At 52.3% G+C, this 22,422-nt stretch overlaps 1 protein-coding gene across 2 annotated transcripts in view; it reads left to right on the top strand.

The window, feature by feature from the left end:
* The window catches only part of ITGB5 (integrin subunit beta 5), a 110,605-nt gene extending 90,120 nt beyond the window's left edge, over positions 1–20,485 (top strand). For both annotated transcript variants that reach the window (XM_024578147.4, XM_053918469.2), the window contains 5 exons: positions 9,976–10,198; positions 14,344–14,447; positions 17,621–17,740; positions 19,099–19,265; positions 19,934–20,485. In XM_024578147.4, the coding sequence (XP_024433915.1) occupies positions 9,976–10,198; positions 14,344–14,447; positions 17,621–17,740; positions 19,099–19,265; positions 19,934–20,029 (710 nt within the window). In that variant the 3' untranslated portion in view covers positions 20,030–20,485. The remainder of the gene's footprint in view (positions 1–9,975; positions 10,199–14,343; positions 14,448–17,620; positions 17,741–19,098; positions 19,266–19,933) is intronic.
* Positions 20,486–22,422: the final 1,937 nt, after the last annotated feature.

The raw sequence follows: 22,422 nt of genomic DNA, 5'->3' as shown, positions 1-22,422 counted from the left end.
ACTAGTAATCATTACACTGTTGATTACTCACACTGTTGTATAGGAGTTTTTCTTTTTTAGCATAATCCCTTCCCCTAGACCACCACCTTATACCATATAAAAGAATAAACTCAGAATGGATTAAAAATTTTAAGACTCAAAATCATAAAAATTTTAGAAGAGAACATAGGCAGTAGTATCTTGAATAGTTTGGACATTTTTCATGACAGTATTTTTTTCTGATATATCTCCTTGGGCAAGGGAAACAAAAGGAAAAAATAAACAAAATTTTATTTAGTTTGACTAAATAGACAAAAAAGCTTTTGCACAGCAAAGGAAACCATCATCACAATGAAAAGACAGCCACTGACTGGATTTCTTCAATCTTTAAAAAAAAAGGAGAAGAACAGAAGAAGAGACACCCTCGATGCCCCCCAGTCACTGCCAGCTGCTCTGTCCTCCGTATTCACAGCCACGTTTCTCAAAATATGTGTCTATACTGGCTTCCTCTGTCACCTCCCCCTCAGCCCTCACCTCAGTCCAGTTTGGATTCAGCCCTATGATTACACCGAAATAGGTCTTCCCAGGTCCCCAGTGGCCTTGCCCCGCTACATCTGATAGACTGTTTGGGCTTCATCTTGACTTTTCAGCAGCAGTTGGCACAGTTGACCATGCCCACCTTGGAACGGTCACAACTTTGTGGTCTCTTTTGCGGATCCTTCTCCTCTGGCAACCTGTTCAATGCTGTTCAATGCTTGGGGTTGTCCAAGGCATGGCCTAGCCCTCCTCTCCCCAGAACCCACAGCCTCTGTCATCCATATGTTGCTCAGACTTGCTCCTGAACTTCCTTTAGCCACTGGCCTTCTTGACATCTCTACTTGGTTGTCTTAAACGCACCTCAGCCCCAGTGAGTCTCAAACTGGTCTCATGGTCTTTTTCCTAGCCATGGTTCGCTTCTGATTTACCTGTCTGCACCTTTCATCCAGTTGTGCAAGGTGGAAACGCAGGAATCACCCTTTTTCCTGCCTCCTCCTCAGCTCCTCTATCCCACGTGCCACCACATCTCTCATATTTGAAATGCGTCTCTCCTCTGTATCTGCTACCCCCATCCAGTCTCTCTGCTCTTCACAGTGCAAAGTGATTGTTTTACAACAAAAACATGCTCACGTTCAGCACCTTTTAGAGGCTGTGAGTGGTTTGGAACAGCCTGAGCCGGCAGTGCAGGGGGCGGGGCAGGGCATGGGCAGGTGAACAGGCGCGAGATGTAGCCTGGAACATTGGACAATGGAAGACCTCGAATGTTGTGCACAAGTGCACAGAGCATGAATATGGAAGGGTTACTTGAAGAGTTGGCAGGCCATCGAAGGGTTTTAAGCAAGAGTGTCACATAATTTACATTTTAGAAAAAAGATCCATGAGATCACATAGGATGTGACATGGAGAAGGAGCAGACTACAGAATGGGAAACCAACTAGGAGATGCTGTAGTGTCCAGGGGAGGCTCTCAGCCCCCCTCAGTGATGGGTGTTTACTGTCCGGCCATTTGGGTCCTAAAGGATAAACTCAGATCCCTTGGTCTGGCACTCAGACCCCCTTCTCCCTGTTCCCCCTCCTTTCTCTTTCCTTCCCTCTTTCACTTCCTTCCTTTCCTTTCATCCATCTACTTACACATACATAACATACACACACATACATGCACACACAGACATACATACAATGGACCTATATTAGTCCCCTTGTTACCCATCTTATCTTTTCAGATACTTCCCTCTCAGGCTACCCACTCTATTCATCCTCACAAATGTATTCGTGCTCTTTTTTGCACCCAAAATGCTTCTCCCCTCTTCTGTTCCAAATCATGTAGCTTAACCTAGCTCTTCAGATGTCTCCCTGCTCTGACCTTGAACAGTAAAGTTGGTGGTAAAAGAAGCTTAGAGCTCACCTGCTCTACAGCCTTTACCTTACAGATAAGAAAATGGAGGCCAAGGATGATTTAATGATTCGTGGTTGTTTTTTTTAAATTTTACTCATTTATTTTTAGAGAGAGGGAAATGGAGGGAGAAAGAGAGGGAGAGAAACATCAATGTGTGGTTGCCTCTTGCACGCCCCCTACTGGGAACCTGGCCTGCAACCCAGGCATGTGCCCTGACTGGAAATTGAACTGGCAACCCTTTGCTTTGCAGTCCGGCGCTCAATCCACTGAGCCACACCAGCCAGGGCTGATTTGTGATTTTTTAAAAAACCACCTTGTAGCTGGGCCTGTCGCACATTTTTAACTATATACAACACCCTGGGTCACCTTGAACACTTATCCTATGTGTCGCTTTAATTTTTGTCACTTAATCATGATTGGGTTATACTGGAGAGGCACTTCATATAATGGTTAGGAGTATGGGCGCCAGGACCAAACAAATGGGGTTCAAATCCCAGCCCTGACTCCTACCTGCTGTGTGACTTCGGATAAATTACTTGGCCTTCCTGTGCCTTATTTTTCTTAGTTGGGAAAATTAAGGTAATAATTATACCACCACATAGGGTTATTGGGAGGACGAATGAGGTCATCCAAGTAAATGCTTAAATCTTACATTTCTCTGTTGTACATTTACAGAGGATTTCCCTAATCCTGTAAAATAGACAAGGCACTATCCCTCTTTTATTAAGGGAACTGGACCACTGCCCAGAGCAGCGAGTAGGTAGCTGAGATTGCACAGTAGCACCCATTCTGAAAGGATGTCCCCAGCCGCGCAGTTCTGTGGAGTTTCAAGTAGAGTGAGGAGCACAGGACTGAGTTGGTCAGAGGAGCCTTTCTGCACAGCCGCATTCAGGGTTGGTATTTAGCATGAGGCGGGCTGTGCCTTCTTGGTGGGAGGAGCCTGCCTCAGTTGGCAGGTTCTCTGGTCCTTCAGCCAGTAACTCATCCCTGGCAAGAAGTGCGGTGTTTACAGTGTGTGACTTCTCTCTTGCCCCCGGCGGTTTATTTAGTTTCTGCTTAGCTTGGAGCTAGACTAAAATCCCTTAATAGGGCACTGGGAACATGTCCTGTGCATTTCAGAAAGCTCTGTTTTCTACTCTTTTGGAACCAAAGCCAGTGCATGGAAGGGGAGGATAAAGTGGGAGGGGCACATTCCCCCAGGGACCAGGCAGAGACACCCTGAGGATACAGCGGCAGGGACACTCAGGACAAGAGAGGGCCTGTTACATAACACTAACTTGCTTGTCAACAAGAACCAGGAACAGCACTTCTGAGGAGGGAGTTCCCCTTCCTTTGCAGAAGCCCCAGACAGAAAGGCCATACCCTTTGCAAGCAAGCCTGTGTACGCCTTTGGCCGCAGAGGTCAGCTGCATCTGGCTTTGGTTCTGCATGGAGATTGGGTAAGTGGCAGGATGTGTGTGATAGGAGGCTGCTCCCTGCTGTGTCCACAGGCTCAGAGAGGTGTCCAAACATCTGCCTGATGCAGAAGAGGGCAGGGCTGTGGGATCCACTCCCAGTTGCCCTGGCTCAGCAGATTCTCTGGGCCTGAGTCCCATCGACCCCATGACTGGAAGCACAGAAAGCTCTGAGTCGGTCTCCTGCTCTTTTTAACACGGTAGTTGGAGTTCGGGGAGCTGGCCTGGGGTCTCACCCAGAGGTGTCCGGAGCACAGACAGGACCTGACTTCCAGTGACAGGGAAATATCCCAAATAAGCCAAGGCTTTCCAGGACACACCCCTTCTTTTTCATTTTCCCTTCACCACTTCCTGTTTACATGACTGGCTCTGGTTCTCAAAGGGGAAGAGAAAGCGAGGAGGGGAGACTCTGGGGCAGACAGAGGGCTGTGATTGAAGTGGATGCGGGAAGCTGAGGGAGAAGGAGGGGGCCTAGTGCTGTGAGGGGAGCAGGATCCTATGAGAGGCAGGAAACAGTGAAAGAGGGAGTGATGGTGTGTAAGTGAGAGAGGGGGAGGGCGAGGGAACACGAGAAGACGAGGGAAGCATCCTGCCTGTCTCAGAAGCTGAGCTCAGTCCTGGCCTCCGCCAGCCAGAGTGGGCACTCAGAGGGGACGGACGCTCCCACCGAGGGGAGCCACAGCGCATCCGGAGCTGGATGGGAACTGTTTTTGGACGGGTGTGGAGAGACGACTTGTACTCCACAGGTCACATAGCCCTGCCCAGACATCTAGCTGTCCCCATGCTGTTGAGGGCCAGGTTCGATTCCCTCGCTCACCCACTACGCTGCGCATTCCCTGCTGTCCTGTGGCACCGGCAGGGAGCTCCCCTAGCCGGACCTCAGACACCTTGGTGTGTCGGCCTCCCCGAGGCTCTGGGGGCCCTCGGGTTCTCCCCTCAGGCTGGTGTGGATTAGGTGTGCTTATGGGAGCTTTTAACCCTGAGCGTCTTTGATCTGGGCTCCCAGAAAGTGTTTCCCCTCCCCTTCTCCACTCCCCTCACTCCCATAGTAACGATGATGATGATGATGATGATGATGATGGTGGTGATGGTGGTGGTGGTGGTGGTGGTGGTGGTGGTGATGGAGATGGAGATGGAGACATCCGGCATTCATCGAGTACTGACTACGTGCGGAACATCAAGTGCTTCATGTGGATTGAGTGGTTTAACTCACACAACAACCCTGCAGGGGGGACATTTTTATTAGCCCCGTTTTAAAAATGAAGAAGCCAAGATACAGTGGAGTTAAGCATCCCTGCTGGCAAAAAGCAGACTCAGGAGGCCGGCCCCTTCTGGGCCCAGGCATCGCGCACCAACCGCTACACCCGACAGCCCCATTTCCTGAATGGGTCCTTATATCCCAGCTTTGATCTTCACCCTCCGTGTTTTGGGGTTAACAGACTCCTCTTCATTCTTAGCTTGTAGAAACCTCTGCCCCCTCCTTTTCCTGAAACTGGTGGTCCCTAAGAACATCGCTGGGGGCACTTTGGGGGATGCTGGCCTCCTCCCACACCCTAGTCAGCGCTTGCCTGGCTCCTGGCATAGCCCTCGACCTTTCCCTGTTTGTCACTTACTGGCCTCCTGGTCATCCCTACATTCCACCTCACACCTCCTGTCCCCCAAGTCCCACTGTCTACTGCGGTCCCTTGTGGCGAGCTGCCCCACACGCTGTCTACGAGTTCCTAACGGCTCAGCTTCGGCGACAGTCCCCGCAATTCCAGCGAACACGTCCTGGGCGCCCTCGTGTGCTGGCCGCCGGGTGAGGACCTGTGCTCACGGTAGTGCCCAGATTTCTAACAGCATCCCCGCGAGGAAGGCATTGTCCCCACTGACAGATGAGGGCACAGATCATCACACAGACTTAGTGACTTGCCCGAGGTGATATAACAAATAGGGGACAAATTTGAACTTGGTTCCAGCGCAGCACAGTAGCCTTTCATGCAGCTGATTGCATGACCTTGAACTCCACTGCTGGAACTGAAAACGAGCATCTCCCTCTGGCCACAGCCACCGGCACCCTTTAGCTCGTCCTCTCCTTTTCTCTCTGCTGGGATTTCTGTAGAGTTTGCCATTCACTTGATTGTTCTGTTTCCCCCCAAACTTTCTTCTGGATCTCTTCTGTAATCAGAAATATGCTCAAATGTCTCCCATCTTCAAAATCCCACCCTTCCTCCTCATCGCTTCCTGCCCCTGCACAACCAGATCACTTGTGGAGTTGCCTGTGCCACCTGTCACCACTTCCTCACCCCCTACCAGCTGCATCCTACCTCGAGTTTCTGTGGACTGTGACGAAACCCAGGAGCCCCCGCAGGAACAGCCCTCCGCGGCCCCTGCAGAGCGCATGCCAGGCTGCCTTGCACATCCCTTTTGGCTTCCAGGCCACTGGTTCCTCTCCCTCCTTTCCTTCGGCTCCTTCCCTCAGCCTACTTCAGGGGCACCTCTTCCTCTAGATAGCTGGCTTTCTATTTTATGAAAGAAGGCAAGGGGCTGTGTCTTGGCCCCCAGCCCACACCAAGCACTGTTGTGCTGAAGGAAAGCAGTTGAATTCTGTAGAGCTGAATTCTGTATAAATAGACACATTTACAACTTCCTGTCCACTTAGCTATCAATCACCCTAACAAAGGTAGTGCTAATAATAACTTGCACATGTAGCAATTCACAGCTTACAAAGTGCTTTCACATGCCCTTCAATACCCCTATCTGCGTGTAATGAAAATATGTTTAGGTCTGTACAGTGTTAAACAGGCATCACAGATCGAGCTCACTTTGCCCAGGTGCTCGGGCGGCAGTCTGAACGAGCTCAGCTTTGATGGTCACCACGCTGGAGGCCTCTGTGTTGTGGGCCAGGGTCGCGGCCCCGTCTTCCGTTCAGTTTCACTGGTGATTGACCCGCCATTGGTCCTTGGGACAGTGCCAAATGACCCTCGTCATTTTAACAGCGTGTGTTCCTTAGGGTGCTAGGAGAGACGGAGGATTGACCAGAAGGTGTGAGAAATCTCCGTGCAGGTTGAGGGAAGGGCAGGTTGAGGCCCAGCTGCAAGACCTGAGACAGTGGGAGTAGGATACGATGTGGCCAGACCCTCTGTGTGGCCCATGCTTTCCCAAGGAGACTCGGAAGCTTTAAACCAGGATGTGCTGCTCTCACGAGTTGGAAGGACCTGCTTGCAGGGCAGGCTCCCCGCACTCGACAGCCCTGCCAGCCACAGGCGTTGGTGGCGCGCGCCTCACCTTTGCTGAAGCTGCTTCCAGCTGTCTTTGAAAGGTGACAAACGTTCTGCAAACTAAAGCAGACCTGTCAAGGGTGTCACCGAGGACGAAAGTTCAGGAAGAGCCCAGAGTTTATTTACTAGTTTTGGCTTGATGCAACTTTGCTTTGGAATTATCAAATATTTGGGGTCACAGTCTCTGCAGGTAAGAGTTTGCTGATGTTCTCAGTGACTCCCACTTGCTTGCCCACCCCAATGAAGAGGACTGGGGCTGGGTGCTCCGTCCGCCTTCCAGGTTCTTTGCATGCTGCTCTTATGTCTTTGCTGTGCTCTGGCGTCGTGGAGGCTTTCGGGAAACACCTTATGGCTCTGGCGGTGAGGCCTGTTCTGTTCCCAGGTGACTTTCGGAGAATCCTCAGCTCCCACTATGCCCTGCCCTGGACTCTTCCTGACTCTGTACTTGACCCCCCAGACCTGGGGCACGCTCACCTGCATTGGCCTTGGGCTGGGTTTTGGAGCACTCGGGCCTGCACAGTGTCGGATGTACCCAGAGCAGCTGGGTTTACTTGCTGATCAGCCGTCCTGGCGGAAAGCACAGAGCAGCAGGCAGCCTGCCTGGTTCTCCCTCATTTTCACCGAGAGGTCCAGCCCCCGTGGTGGGAGGAGCAGATTCTCCCTTCAGCACACACGCTTCACCCAACACCCAACTCTTCCACAAAATATTGTACTACTTCCTCTCCAAGTCTTTGACACTGTGGAATATTGTGTCAGGTTATAGCTGGATAATTTGATAGCGCTCCCAAAAACAATTCAAGTAGGAAGAAAAACACCACCATGTCAAGCAAATCAGGATCTCTGGCCTCAGTACCACCTTGTGCTGCTCGTAAGTGCGGCCCTGACCATGCCTTTTACTTTTTGTACTTTTGCTTTACGGGGTGACGTGGTAATACAAGCCGGAGCTATAACCTGCCCCCCAGAGCACTGATGTCTGTACTGTGTGCATGCATGTTTTTAAAAATGTACTTCAAAGTGCATTTTGAGTGTCTCTCCATTTTGATGGGTGGACCAAGGGCTGGATAGAAACGGGATGAAGGAGCAGGTAACATGCTAGTGGAGGAATGTGGGTGGTGAGTACATGAATGTTCCCTGGACAATTTCTTCAACTTGACTGCTGGTTCAGAGAGTTTCATAATAGAATGTCAGGGGTGGTGGTGGGGGAGTTACTCCTGACAGTGCACCATGTTAATTTAAAACAGGCTCTTGACCAGTAAGGTCCCTGAGGCTGGAGAGTGAGGGAATTTTGCAACTGGAACCATTTGATTTGGGAAGACTTCCTGTGGGGCGTGGTTTCCTGCCTGTGGGGGGTGGGGGTGGGGCTTGAAACCTGTGCTTCAAACCTGTGCTGTTCACAGACTGGTGGAGAGGAGAGGCTGCAGTCCACCCTCCCCCATAGCCCCAAGCGGGGTACTGCTGTCTCCTGGGGCTTATGGGTCACCCGCTCCTTGTGGCAGCCTGGCTTTCCTCATCTCCCCCAGAGCTGCCCTGTGTCCCCCCTGGGCTGCCTGGGAGGTGGGAGGGGCCCTCGCCCTGCCTAGTCTGCTGTGGCTCTGAGCCCTGGGAGGGTTGGGAGGCCTGGCTGCTCCACATGGCCTCTCTGCACTATAGAGCTGGGGGGTGGGGGGCGGGGAAGGGAGCAGGAAGTAAGTGGTGGTGAGAGGCTCTCCAAAGTTAGGTCCTGATCTGAACTGTGGGTCACTCTCAATGGTGGTCTCACAGAAGGTGTGGGATCCTCCCCCCAGGCCAAGTGACTCAGGTGTGGGAGTGAAATGCAAGGCTCCCACCCATCCACACCTGTCCAGTCTCCTGCTCGTGTGTAAGTGGGTGCTCGGTGAATACAAATTCAATTAAGTGCCATTTATAGCCCTGCTTGCAGCCTCTGTTAGTGTACAGAATTAAGAATCCACTAACTGCCAGGCTCCGGGCCCCCTTGGCAGATGATGTCTCCATGTTTTGCCCTGCCCATCACGTGCCCACCCACCCACTCACACATGTGCTTGGTGCACACGCACACATGCACACACGTGCGCCTGGTGCACATGCACAGTCACACTCTCACGTGCCTAGTGTGCATGCTCACATGTGCATGCACTCACACACACACACACACACACACGTGCCTGGTGCACAGTTCACACTTGACCCCTGGGCTGAGCTCTTCCCTGCCCGTTACGCCTGCTGAGTCTTGAGGGGACACCCAGCCCCTGCCCCGGCCGGGGTCCCTCATTGCAACAGGGAGCAGGCAGCCCTTGGCTGGTTCTCATCTTGGCTCAGGCCTGCTCTGTGCTCTTTTCTCCCGGGAGGCCATGGATCCTGGAGTTCAGACCACCGTCCTGGAACCAGACTCCCTATTTCGTGTCCTAGCTTGAGGGCTGCTGGACACAGGATCTGCACCAACCCGCTCTTTCTGTGTCTCGTTTTCATCACTTGGGAAGTGAAGATGGTGGTGATTCCTACCTTCTGACAGCCGTAAGATGTTGTCGTGTTGATGCTGTGGAGCCCGACACATCTGTAGTGAGCGCTGGTCAGTGTTAACCACCACTGTCCCTGTGCCTGCTCCGCAGTCTCCCCACTCTGGGCTGCCGGGCCAGGGCCAGAGCGAGAGATCTGGCCAAGAGCATCTCACTGAGGCCCAGGGGTGACAGTGGTGCTAGTTTCCTATTGTGGTGGTAACAAATTCCCACAAATTTAGTGACTTAAAATAACACAAATTTATTCTTACAGCTCTGGAGGTCAGAGCTGAGATCATTTTTATTGGGCCAAGGTCAAGGTGGCAGCACCCCTTCAGAGGCTCTTGGGGAGGCCCCAGAGGAGCACCTGTGTCCCCGCCTTTCCCTCTTCTGGAGCTGCATTGCTAGCGTTGCTTGGCCACAGGTCTCCTTCTCCGTCTTCAAAGGCAGCAGCACAGTATCTTGGTTCTGTTGTCCCATCTCCCTTTGCCTTCCCCTTATAAGGACCTTCCCAGTGGCATTTAGAGCCCACTGGATAATCCAGGAGAATCTCCCCACCTCACAATCCTTCATTCAGTTGCTTCTGCAGTCTCTTTTGCCATGTGAGATAAGGTTCACAGGTTCTGGGGATTAGACATGGGCCAGCCTGAGCACGGCCCCAGACCCGGCCCAGCCACACCAGCTGCCTGAGCCCTTGCCGTCACTCCATCGGCACAGGGTCCTCTCTGTCTGCCCAAACGGCCTCTGAGGGTGCAGCAGCTCATTCTGTCAGGTCCCTGGTGCCTGGCACATGCGGGCATGGGTGGGCGCGGATGTACTCATGCAGGCAGGTGCTAATGTGCTGTGTGGTCCTTTTAGGACATGGTGAATGTCATTGCGGAGAATGCAAGTGCCATGCAGGTTATGTCGGGGACAACTGTAACTGCTCAACAGACATCAGCACGTGCCGGGGCAAGGATGGCCAGGTCTGCAGTGACCGTGGGCACTGCGTCTGCGGGCAGTGCCAGTGCACAGAGCCGGGAGCCTTTGGGGAGACTTGTGAGAAGTGCCCAACCTGCCCAGATGCTTGCAGCACCAAGAGGTACGGGCCCCACCCCAAGACCTCCCCTGCCTCCTGCTTCTTCCCCGGGCCAGGCCTGGCTTCTAGCCAGTCCGCCCAGCCTGCCTGTCGCTCCCCAGCCGCCCCCCCCCCCCCCCCCCCCCCCCCCCCGGTCAATATCTTCCCGGTGTTGCTGGGGAGCAGAAGTCTTACTAATATTAACTAAAATAGCATCTTTGAGATTCTGGTTCCATGGGGATTTTGTAAGAAAATAAAACCGAGAAAAAAACCAAGACAGTTATTTAATTGCTTGACAAATTTAGAAATTAAAAGATTACTGAGTTACATGAAATTAAACTGGTTTCTGTACTAAAATAACATCTTCTCAGAGCGTTTATTGGGCTTTTGAGTATTTCAGAAGGGGATCTAGGGTACCTCTGTCCTTCAAAGGCATTTGATACACGTCCCCCGCCCCGCCAATTTAACATCTCCCAAACCATGTTTCACAGGACACAGTCTGGGAAATGCTGCTTTAAACAAAACATAATCAGAAGGTACATGGGGGTAGGAGGGCACCCGGCCTAGATGAGGCACGCCAAAAACAAACCGCCGTGGCTGTTGAATTTTCTGCTCCATTTATGCAAACCATGGAGTGCCAGCTCCGTGCGGCTGATGAATACACAGATTGTGTGGACCCGGCACCGGCCTTCCCTGACTCAGTCCCCGGGTCACGCTCCCCGGGCTGACCCCCCCACAGCTCTGCTCTTTACACTGCCCACGCGAGTGCCAGTGCGAGGGAGTGCAAGGAGCTGTCCCGCCGTCAGGAAAGCAGGACAGTTTCTCTTGCATTTTCCTAGAGAAAAGGCCCTGTGGTCGCCATCCACGCTCAGGGGCCAGCGGGAAGGGTAGCAGAGGCACAGGTAATCAGAAACAAATAATAACGCAGGCGGCCTTTCTCTTCAGTTGGGGAGCACAAGTGTGTGATTTTCTCTTGGCAGATTTCCCCACAAACGTCTGGCTTGGGCTGATAATGAAATGAGTTCACACTCCCGAGCCCGCCGTGGCTGCCGGTCGGTCCGTGCTCAAAAAAGCGCTGGGTGGCAGGACCCGTGGTTGGACGCTGGCCACGGGCAGTCCAGGCGCGGGTAATTGGAAGCTGGCTGCAGATCAAGAGACAAGATAGACAGGGCCAGATTTTATTTTGTGTAATTGGAGGGGAACTGGGGAGAGTCAGGGAGAAGAAAAACAGACCCACTTCAGACCTGCTCAGAGTGGAGGAACAACAGAAATTCAGAGAAACAACTCAGGGGTGGGGCTTAGGATCCTGGATTTGGAGCCCAAAAAGCCGTGGCCCCCGAGCATGGAATCACAGACGTTCTGCCCGTTTTATGTTGGAGGGGGTACCCTCCCCACCAGCAGAGCCCCTTGAGTGTATGTTCCCAGTGCTTGCAGCACATGGAGTTAGTGGGGGTGGGGCCAAGCTAGGACAACACACGTGGAATCAATAAAAGTAGATCGAACCCATTTCATCCCTTCTTCTGGACTGGCGTAGGTTAGTTAAAAGGTCCCATGGGGAGACAGTCCTAGCTTTAAATGTTTAAAGCATTAACTTCCCAGAAGACGTAGACTTGATAATTTATTATCTGTTCAGCAAAACCCAGGGATTGAGGAGAGCGAAGAGATGCCGTGAGGGACCTTGCAGCCCCGTCTCACTGTCTGACCTCTCTGACCCTCTCTCTCCTTCATGGCCTAGTTGCAACTTTTTTTTTTAAACAAAGTCCCTTTGATAGTGACTTATATCAGTCTGTTTTTCTACTTGCTGCTTTGCCGAGAGCCACCTTATGAATGCCTTCTGTCCTTTCCCCTGGGGTTCAGAGCAGCCGATCTCTACTTTCTAGAACTAACCACACACACCCTTCACCTTGGGTGAGTTCACCTCAGCTTCAGCTGATTTCAGTTAACTGATGCTGGGCAGTCTCTCTCAGCACCTTGTTTGTATGAAAGACCAGGCTTATTCTAATACGTGACGACAATCCATCACAAGTTTCACCCCGGTACATGAAATCACACAAGTTAGACGGGTATGTCCGTGTGGATAATTAGGATGTTTCCTAGAAGTGTCTCTGTGGTCTAATGACAACAGGAGGTGCAGGTGGGGGGCACAGTGGATCCCAGCTGAGACCTGAAGCAGCCTCCCTTCTTCACAGTGTGTTGATGCAGGGGGCTGGAGGGAGGGTGAGGGGCTGGGTCAGTGGGAATGACCGGAGCTGGAGCCACCCCCTCCTGGACCACAGCCAGGCCTCACTCACATGCCCTTTGAGTTCTGGTCTCAGGGGAAATGCAAACATCACCAGCTTGCTTGTAACTCCAGAATGTTTCCATGAAGTCATTCCCAGGAGAGTGGGGTTTTTGTGGCCTGTTCTGGAATAGTTGAGCTCTTAAGCATATGAGAACTCTCTTAAGAAAAGCTTATCCACTTCTTCATGAGCAACTCACTTGTTCTTTCCTCCTCAATGGTCAGAAAGTAGAGTCAGGATTTGGGAATGAGGTTGTCTGAGAGATGGGCACCTGGGTGCTGGATCCAGCTCCCTTGACTTCTCTTTGGCCTCATTTCCCTTATCTGTAAACTAAGGGAGCTTGACATAATGCTCTCTGAGCTCCCTTCCAGCTCTGATGTTCCAGTCCACGGTTTCTGCCCTGGCCTCTTAATCTCAAGGAATTAAGAGATGGATGATGACAGTAAAGGTGAGGCACTGTGGTCATACACCCTCTATACCATGGTAGGGAGCTTTCCAGACACATAGTCCCTTTGGCCTCACAGGCCTGTGGGGCAGCTGCCCCCATGTGACTCAGGCTCTGTGAGCTCACTCCCCTGCACGCGGGGCCAGTGCGCAGCTGCAGGGAGCCCAGGGCCTTCCCAGCACACTTGGGTCTTGAGTTCTAACCCAGTTTCCTGAGGAAGCCCATGCTTTGGGGGCTCTCACTTCCTTGCTTCACAAAGTCCCTGAAAATTTATAGTCAGCTTGTTGTTTGGCCTCAGCCCACTCTTCCCTGGAGTTGATTTCTCACCATCCCATCTCAGCTCCCCCTTCCACCCCACAGTCCCCCAGAGGGGTCAGGGCTCTTCTCCCTCCTCAGCAAGCTTCATGGACCCTTAGTGAAAGCTTAGCTTCTCTGGCAGCCTGAGGAGTCATATTCTCCCTCATGTAACTAAAGGTGGATGGAGAATTCCTGGGGCCTGGTTTTGACTATGGAAAGCATAAATACTGATTATTAATTGAGCATTTTAATTAAGCAAGTCGCACAATATCTGGTTTAAACTGTCAGTTTGAGGTAGGAGGAAAGAGGCTCAGAGTGTCTCTTCATGGTTGCTCACCCATTTTCTCCAGAAGGCGCCCGTTGAGATGTGGGTTTCCTGGAAGAGGGCTGCCACCCTGTGGCCTCTACAAGAGTTTAGTGTGGCTTAACTAATAGGGGAGTGGACAGCAGGCTCCCCGGGGCCCGCCAGGTGAGCTCCATTAGGAAGGGAGAAGGGGGTGAGGGCCTGCAAGCTTCCAGGGCAGTGGTTCTCAGCCCTCACTGGGTTATCTGACTCCTGGGCGCCCAGGCTCTGCCCTAGAAACGTGATTCCATGGGCTGGGTGGCCCAGGCAGGGTGTCCTGTCCTCACAGCCCCCTGGAGAGTCTAATGTGCAGGAGGAGGGCTGAGAGCCCTGCCCTGTGGTGACCAGGGCGTGGGGAGAATCCTGGGAACTGGGGCAATGTGGGCTCATCACCCACTGGCCATGGGGTGTGACGACCCCTCTCCAAGGCTGGGGTCACAGTTTTTATCACTTGGAAACTAATTGCTTGGAGCAGATGCCTGTTAGGTGTTTGATGCACCACAGTGCAGGTGGTTTGGGGTCTCCTCGTCACAGTTTGAAAGGACTCCAACCTGCAACTTGACATGTAGATCAGATGTGGCTCTAAACTCATACACGTTCCTCCAAGAACCGGAGGCTTCCCTGCATAACAGCCACAGGAAGGGTGGAGTAGAAACATTCTCTGAAGCCAAACATCTGAAGACGGGCAGAAGTTAAAGCTTTCGGGGCCCTCAGGAGGGCTGGGTCTGCATTGTTGGGAGCGCATTATGTGTGTGGAGCCACTACACGGCATCAAACACCCACATTTATTGCCTCTTTTCCAAAGGGATTGTGTCGAGTGCTTGTTGCTTCACTCAAGGAGCCCGGCTGACAACCAGACCTGCCAAAACCTGTGCAAGGATGAGGTGATCACGTGGGTGGACACCATTGGTGAGTGTGCCGGGACAGCCCTGGGCAGCTGTCCCCTTTTGGATCTTACAGATGCTTAGAGACTTTCTTCCTGTGGGGTGATCTTCAGGGCCGCTTGGTGGGGAGGAGGGCGGTTGTAGCCTTGGCTTAGGAAGCATGACCTCAAAGTTCCTGGTCTGACTGCTGCCTCCCAAGAGGACTCGGGGCGCCCGTGTTGCGGTACAGGTTCCAGACCCTCCAGGGTGTAAGGCCTCATCGTGCATAAGTTTCTGCCCCATCTCTGGAACCCAGTCTTCTCCCATGCTCTCTCTGAAGTTAGCATATTAGTTAGAATAAGTAACGTTAGCTGCTATAATGAACAAATTCCAAACCTCAATGACTTAACAAAACATAAGTGAGTTTATCACTCACTGAAAGTCCAGTGAAGATGCTCCTGGTTGACAAGGCCTTCCATGTGGTCATTCGAGAATCCAGGTGCCTTCTCTGTGGAGGTTCCTCCCTCCTCAAGGTCCTCAGAATCCTTTCCACTCAGTCGGCAAGTGGGGAAAGAGTGAAGGATTACAAAAGGCCCACAAAAGAAGGTTTATATGGGCCAGGCCTGGAAGTGGTGCACATAACTTCATCCACATTTAACTGCAAGGGTGGCTGGGAAATGCAGTCCAGCCATGCACCTAGGAAACAGGGAAACCACGGCTAGTGAACAACTAGCTAGTGTCTGTACCATTTGGGCTCTGCCCAGTGCAGCTGTCACGGTGCTTCAGGCATCAGAAAGAGCAGAGCTCTCATCCGGGAGTGAGTGATGCCCTGGTGGTTCTCCCATTCCCGCAGATCTTGCCCACTCCGTGTTCTGCTGTCTTGTCCGGCAGCTTATCTCTTAAGGCTCTTCTCACTCCAGCCACTCCAGTCTGACACCACCCCTCCTTCCTTCTGCCTTTACTTCTGGACACAAATGGCTACAAGTCCATTGCTGACTATGAGCCCACAAGGAGGTTCAGACAGGGGACAAAAATGTTTGCTTTTTACCATCTTGGGGCTCCATCCACGTCTTTTCTAGTGCTGCCATTGGTGTCCAGGCTGAGGAGTTTCTGAGCATGTCACTGGGTTTGGAACTGCTCTGGAACACTATTTGCATCAAGTCAGAGTGACTCCGTGTCGGAAACCTCGTACACTGCTGGTGGGAGTATCAAATGGAGCAGACACTTTGGAAAACAGTTTGGCAATTCCTCAAATTTAAACAAAGTCACCATACAATCCAGCAGTTCTACTTCCTGGTGCATACAGAAAAGAATTAAAAACATAGGTTGACACAAAAACTTACACTTAAATGTTCGAGCAGTATTATTCATAATAGTCAAAAGTTGGGAATAACCTAATGTACATGAACTGAGGAATGGAAGAATAAAATGTGGCCCATCCACACAGTGGAATATTACTCAGCCATAAAAAGGATGAAGTACTGCCACGTGCTACAGCATGGATGCACCCTGAAAACATGATGCTGAGGGAAGGAAGCCGGACAGAAAAAACATGTGTCATGTGATTCCACTGATATGACACGCCCAGAGTAGACAGAAGCATAGAGACAGAGAGTAGTTGCCAGGGATGAGGAGAAAATGGACTAGAGACTGACTACTAATATGTATGGCCTTTCTCTTTGGAGTGATGGAAAAGTTCTGGAATTGGATAGTAGGAATGAATCGCTACACAACATTGTAAATATACTAGAACTACTGAGTTGTACACTTTTAAAATGGCTAAAGTGGAGGGGGAAAGAGCCTGTGGACCCAGAAGGGGACTCTGCATCTGAGGCTCCCTGCTGGCAGCCGGGCCCTGACTCCAGCTGCTGCGCACTCCTAGCCCAGCCACCTGTCTGTCTTGGCCCTGACTTGCCTTTTTTGTAGACTTCCTGTTCCTGCCTCCCTGATCTTGACTGACCCCTCTGGTCAAATCACGGATCCTGATATGTTGAGTCACATATGCAGCCAACATACTCATTGAGCATTGCCTATGTGCTGGACCCGGGGGCCAGTGGGAGCTTGCTGAGGGCCATCTCTCATACCCGTTTTCCTGCCCGTTTCTGCCTGGGTGCTTAAGGCAGAACTTGCGCCTGCAGATCTGGAGCAGTCACCCCTAACCTGGGCACAGAAAAGATGAGACGGCGCCTGCCCACGGCCCTGTAACTGACGCGCCGGAGCAGCTGCGCTGTTCACGCACAGCTGCGTCTGTCTGTCCCTGTGAGACGAAGCAGTTGCTTCACAGAGAAAGTTTCGGTTTGAATTCACCACTTACCCTTCTTCCTTCTCCGTGACTTTTTTCATACACGCTCACACTCACCCAGACCAGACTTATGATTGGGGGGTGGGGGGCTGAGTCCAGGCCTTCATGTTTGAAAGCCACACTGATTTATCTGGTTCCAGGCTGAAACTCCTTTGCACAACAGGGTTACAAGGCCAGAGCTGGGAGCATTTCCCGCCTTGACAGGAACCTGCACTGTCATCTGTGCTGACTGCCCTTTCCTCGCCCCTCTCCTCCCCTTGCACTCACACTCTCCCATAGCCCCCCACCTCCTAGAAACCGGTTTCAGCCTTTCCTGGGAAGCCCTGGGGTGCAGGTCAGGCCTGGGTGGGGGTTGTGGCATGCAGCCAGGGAAATGGGCAGGGGATGGGGGAGGTGAGGAGTGAGGCCTCCCACGCAGGCTTACTTTGTCTTGGGGTGCAGGTGCCACTGTGGCTACCAATCTGTTATCCAAATATCTTCAACCCCTTGTGGGTCTTTTTGGTTTTACTTCCCAGGAAAGAGCTTCCACCGCTGCCAGTGCTCAGCCTCGGCCTCCAGGGGCTCCAGGGTGGCTCCTCTTTTCTTCATGCCTTTAATCTCCACAGGCAATTCCAGGTGCCAGGCCCGCCCCCCACCTGGTGCTTGCTTTCGTGTAACTTCACCCCAGCAAACACTTTGGAAGTTTGAAGATTCTCTCTTGCTTTCCACAGCAGTCCCTCCCATCCAAGGGGGTTCATATCCCCAAAGCAAACTAAAGCTAGCGCCTTGGCCTGCATTCTCGATGTGAGAAACCCAAACTCAATTCTAAAGGACCAGCCTCCCCCTTAAGCCCCTCTGCACCCCCTTTCTTCTGTGAGACATTAGGCCCCTCGCCCGGTGAGACATCCCCAGGACATTCCTGCTTGGTTTCCTTCCAGTGAAAGACGACCAGGAAGCTGTGCTTTGTTTCTACAAAACTGCCAAGGACTGTGTCATGCTCTTCACCTACACAGAGCTGCCCGGCGGGAAGTCCAACCTGACGGTCCTCAGGGAGCCAGGTGGGTGATGCTTGGCCCCTGACGCCACTCCCTGCTCTAGGCCTGCCACCCGTCCTCTCCTCGCTGCCCTTCCCAAACTCCAGAGAAGGCAGGTTACAGTTTCTTGTAAAGATCAGGCTGTAAGGCCACCCCTCCCCGACGCCTAGAGTTCAGAAGGAAGATGGGTGCATATCTGGGGCCCCACTGCTGGGGCACAGCTCTGGGGCACACGGGCGTCAGAGGACAGGGCCCTGCCCTGAGGGGTGTGTCGTGTTGGAGGAGAGAGAGCACAGGGTGAAAGTAAGCTCCGAACGTACTTACCCTGCAGAGCTAAAGATTAGTGGTGGGGAGCTTTGGGCTCTTCGAGGAGTGCACAGGGCGGGCCTGCACGCTGAGGGCTGAGCAGGCAGTACTTGCGCCAGGGAGCATCTGGGTAGCCTCCCGGCCCTGTCTGGCCTGCTGCACTTCCCAGTGTGGAGTCCCACAGGGCAGAGGGCGTGCCAAGGACACGTTCCTGTGTGCTGCTGTGCTCCTACTGAGGAGGCCCAGCTCTGACCCAGACACAGACCATTCTGCCTCCTGCTTCCTGCCCGGGGAGGGACCAGTGGTCTTTGGCCTTGGAGTCATTGAGGTTTCTAGTGTGACCTCTTTAACTCTCCTTTGGAGGGGGGCAGAGGGAGCAGAACAAGATGTGATCTCTTTCATTCACAGCGCTGCAAACTGTTTTTCCAAATTGGGCCAGGCCACATAATATGCCTTCCCTGGGCAGAGGCAGGAGGAGGTGTGGTACCAGCCCAGGATACGTGCCTATAAGAATGAAGCTTTGTTTCCAAGCACTGTCTTTGCAGTTCTCTGAAAATAAACACATTTGCTCCAAAGGGCACCACACTAAGGGCTTACAAATGTTGGCTGACCCCTAGCTCAGCCCTGCCAGAAGCGGCTTCATGAGACCTCCTGCCTGGCCAGTCTGCTCCTGAAACCATTTACAAAGAAGCTGAGGCACGGTCCAGCAACCTACACTGGGGACTGGGCCAGGCTGAAGAAGGCCGAGGGGTTGGGGGGGCCTCGAATTGAGGAGATGCAGCCATGTATGTGGCACGTGGGAGGAAGTGGGACAGCCGGCAAGGTTCTCATCTAGACTCTGCATACACTCACTGGAACTGTCACGATCCCTCTTGGACCCTTTTACTTCGTGTGCACTGAGGATGCCTGCCTGCCCCGCAAGTCTCCCCAAAGCAGTGGGAGGGCCTAAGAGAGAGTAGTGGGAAGAGCTTTGGGCGAGACAAGTACCTTTCATTTTAGATACACTTGAGGTTGGGGATGGGAGGGGTATGCTGATGCTGGTGCCTTTGCTTATCGTGCCTCCTGGTCCCCTGCAGAGTGTGGAACGGCTCCCAATGCCATGACCATCCTCCTGGCCGTGGTTGGCAGTATCCTTCTGATAGGGATGGCGCTCCTGGCTATCTGGAAGCTGCTTGTCACCATCCACGACCGCAGAGAGTTTGCAAAGTTCCAGAGTGAGCGATCCAGGGCCCGCTATGAAATGGTAAGCCATTGGGAAGTTGAAACTAGAAAAAAAAACCCAAGTTTAGAGGTCTGGTTGAGTTCAAGCAAGTGATAAAGGCCCACTAATATCTTTGGCATTCAGAACAAAGAGCAAAACCTGAAAGGTGGTGTGTGCCTGGTTCTGGACGGCAAGAAGGGTGTGGCCCAGGGCACAGAGGGCCCGGCAGAGCCCTGCACCAGACCCCAATCAGGGGACTCATGGAGCAGACGTACTCAGCACAGCCTCAGCCCAGGGTATGGGTGGTCTTAGAGAGACAACAGACCCGGGAAAAGACCTCAAGTTCTTAGAGCCTGTTACAGTATCCATAGGCGTAAGTCATGTCTTCCCAAGCAAACTGCATGCTCCCGAAGGACTGAGCACAGAATAAGGGAGTTACTTGCCTGAATCCCCAGTTTCTGTTAAAGGTAGAAAGAACTTTAGAGACCACCTCCCAGCCCTTATCTCAGAGATGGAGACTGAAAGCTCAGAGGGGGCAGGACTGTCCCAGGGCACAGGAGTTAGAGGCAGCTGATCGATCCACCCCTCCGCCTGTGTGCTCCGCCTGCCGCCTTCCCGGGTGACTGACCCAGGAATGGTTTCTCACCCTGAGTGTGTGTGTGTTGGAATGAATCAACTAACACATGTCTTTCTGCCTTCCATGTTTGTAGGCTTCAAACCCTCTGTACAGAAAGCCCATCTCCACACACACAGTGGATTTCACCTTCAACAAATTTAACAAATCCTACAATGGCACAGTGGACTGACGGCTCCTTCTCCTTCAAGGGCTGGAGGGGGCAAATGATAATGTCAGAGAGTGACACGCTTTGGACAGCTGCTGGACTCAATCACAGCTCCCTAGATAGACAAGCACAGGGACCTTGCAGTGAGCCTGGGGGAGGAGCCAGCCCTTGCTTGCACAGGAAGGCACCAGCCGTGCCACCTGGCTGCTGGGGTGGAGCCATGCTCAGCAGCCACACCTCTGAGCCTGGGAAAGTTCAGGGGAGCCTGATGCTCTTGGTCCGCCCCACCCCACCCCACATTCACCCTGTCCTGTCCGTGAACTGCTGAGATGCTGCGCTGCCTTGCCCTTCCGGGGGGCTGGACCTCCAGTCTGGCCAGAGGAGGTGGCCCCTGGGAGTGCCAGTGCATAAAGTGGACGCATGGGCTGGCTTTTTTCGTGTTCGACCATTTTTATACAAAATAAAAAGATGGTGCATTTATGGTGCAGTTCTGATTCCTGAGGGCTGTCTGCCTGGTGTCAGTGCCTTGCACACGTGGGTGCTGGTGATGGAATTACTGAGACGCCTGCTGGAGGCAGTTTGCAGATGTCAGTTTCCCTCTTCTGGCCATGTTTGTTTAGTACTTTTGTAATGAGAAGGAAAGAGATTGTTGGGGATTGAAAGTAAAGATTAAAACCAGAATACTTCGTGTTTGCCTGACATCTCTACAACGTGCGTGCTGTTCCTTTCTGAAGTGGTCTTGGGTGGCGCCTCGCTGGGGCTAAAATGGCTGTGGACGCCCCTCCAGGGTTGCTCAAGCCAGTCCAAAGCTTCAGACCAGAGCTCTTCAAATGCAGCTGAATGGGGTGTCTCCAGGGAGGGCTGAGCAGGTGCCCTTTGGACCCTTCCAGCTTTTGTTTAAAGAAAGGGTTTAAGCTAGAACCTGTGAAAATCACCCTCCAGCCTCCCTCCCCAGTTCCCAGAGACTGAGGCCAGAAATAGACTCTGCAGGTAGAGATGTGGTTTCCCTGTGAAAGTCACTTCATTATTTCAATGCTTTCCCCAGCCAAACTTTATATCCCAACCAGGCCCAAAGCACAAAACCCATTTCATTTTTTCCCCCCTGCAGGGCCCTACAGTCCTCTTAGGTTCCCATATCTGAGATGGAAGGAACCCGACAAGTTTGATCGGATTGCCGGGGGGTAGGTGGGGTGGTAGCTTGTCTGGGTGTCAGGAGGCCAACTCATGGCAAACTGTTACTAAGACCCGGGTCACAACCAGAGCATCGGCCGCCTACTACCGGTTCTTTTTTGTAAAATCTCTTTCACTAATCAAAACATCCTCCATGTTTTGCCCTGGCTGGTGTGGCTCAGTGGATTAAGCACCAGCCTGAACCAAAAGGTTGCTGGTTCGATTCCCTGTCAGGGCACATGCCTGGGTCGTGGGCCAGATCCCCAGTAGGGGGGTGCTGAAGAGGCAACCACACATTGATGTTTCTCTGCCTCTCTTTCTCCCTCCATTCCTCTCTCTCTCTCTCTCTCTCTCTAAATAAATAAACCTCAATGTTTTTATTGATTTTAGAGGGACAGAGAAACATTGATGTGAGACAGAAACATCGATTGGTTGCTTCCCATATGCACCCCAACTGAGAATTCAGTGCAGCATAGGTGGGTGCCCTGACCTGTGATGGAACTTGCAAACTTCTGGTGCACGGGATTACACTCCAACCAACTGAGCCACCCAGCCGGGCTTTACTAATCGTGCTTTTGCTCTTGGCATCATTTCAAGGCTATTGGGCTTTCATTCCAAATTCAGCCTGAGATCAAATTCCTCTTCATTTTGATGAACTCTTAAGACAAATGTTCGTCAGTAAATAGGCCTAATACCTGGGGCAGATGTGCACAGACTGGGAGTTCCCTTTGTCCTGTGCAGTTAGGAGACCCTGTGACTTGGTGAAGCTGCCTTAAATTCTTCTTGGATTAAAGCCAAATGTAAATAAATATACAAAATAGGTAAGTGGGCTTCTGGCCAAGATGGAGGCGTAAGTGGATACACTTCACCTCCTCGCACAACCAGAAGAAGGACAGCCACCAATTTAAAAGCAAAAAACCAGGACTGCTAGGAAATCAAACTGTGTAGGAGTCTTGACAACCAAGGGGTTAAAGAAGAAACATTCATTCAGATGGATAGGAAGGGTGGAGACGGGCAGCCCAGGTGGAGAGGATGCGCAGCAAGACAGTGGCTGGCAGACCCGGCGGTCCCACACTTGCATGCGGATAAACCGGGAGGAACAACTGGGGAGTGACACAGACCATGCATCCCAGGGTTCCAGCACGGGGAAGTAAAGCTTCAAAACCTCTGGCTGTATAAAACCTTTGGGGGTAGCGGCAGCGGCAGAAACTTTCAATCTTATAGGAGAGTCTGTCAGAGTGAGTGAA

Source organism: Desmodus rotundus, chromosome 2 (genome assembly GCF_022682495.2).
Source record: "Desmodus rotundus isolate HL8 chromosome 2, HLdesRot8A.1, whole genome shotgun sequence".
Lineage (NCBI taxonomy): Eukaryota > Metazoa > Chordata > Mammalia > Chiroptera > Phyllostomidae > Desmodus > Desmodus rotundus.
The sequence above is the reverse complement of the archived record's forward strand: the minus strand, read 5'-3'. Positions and strand labels throughout refer to the sequence as shown.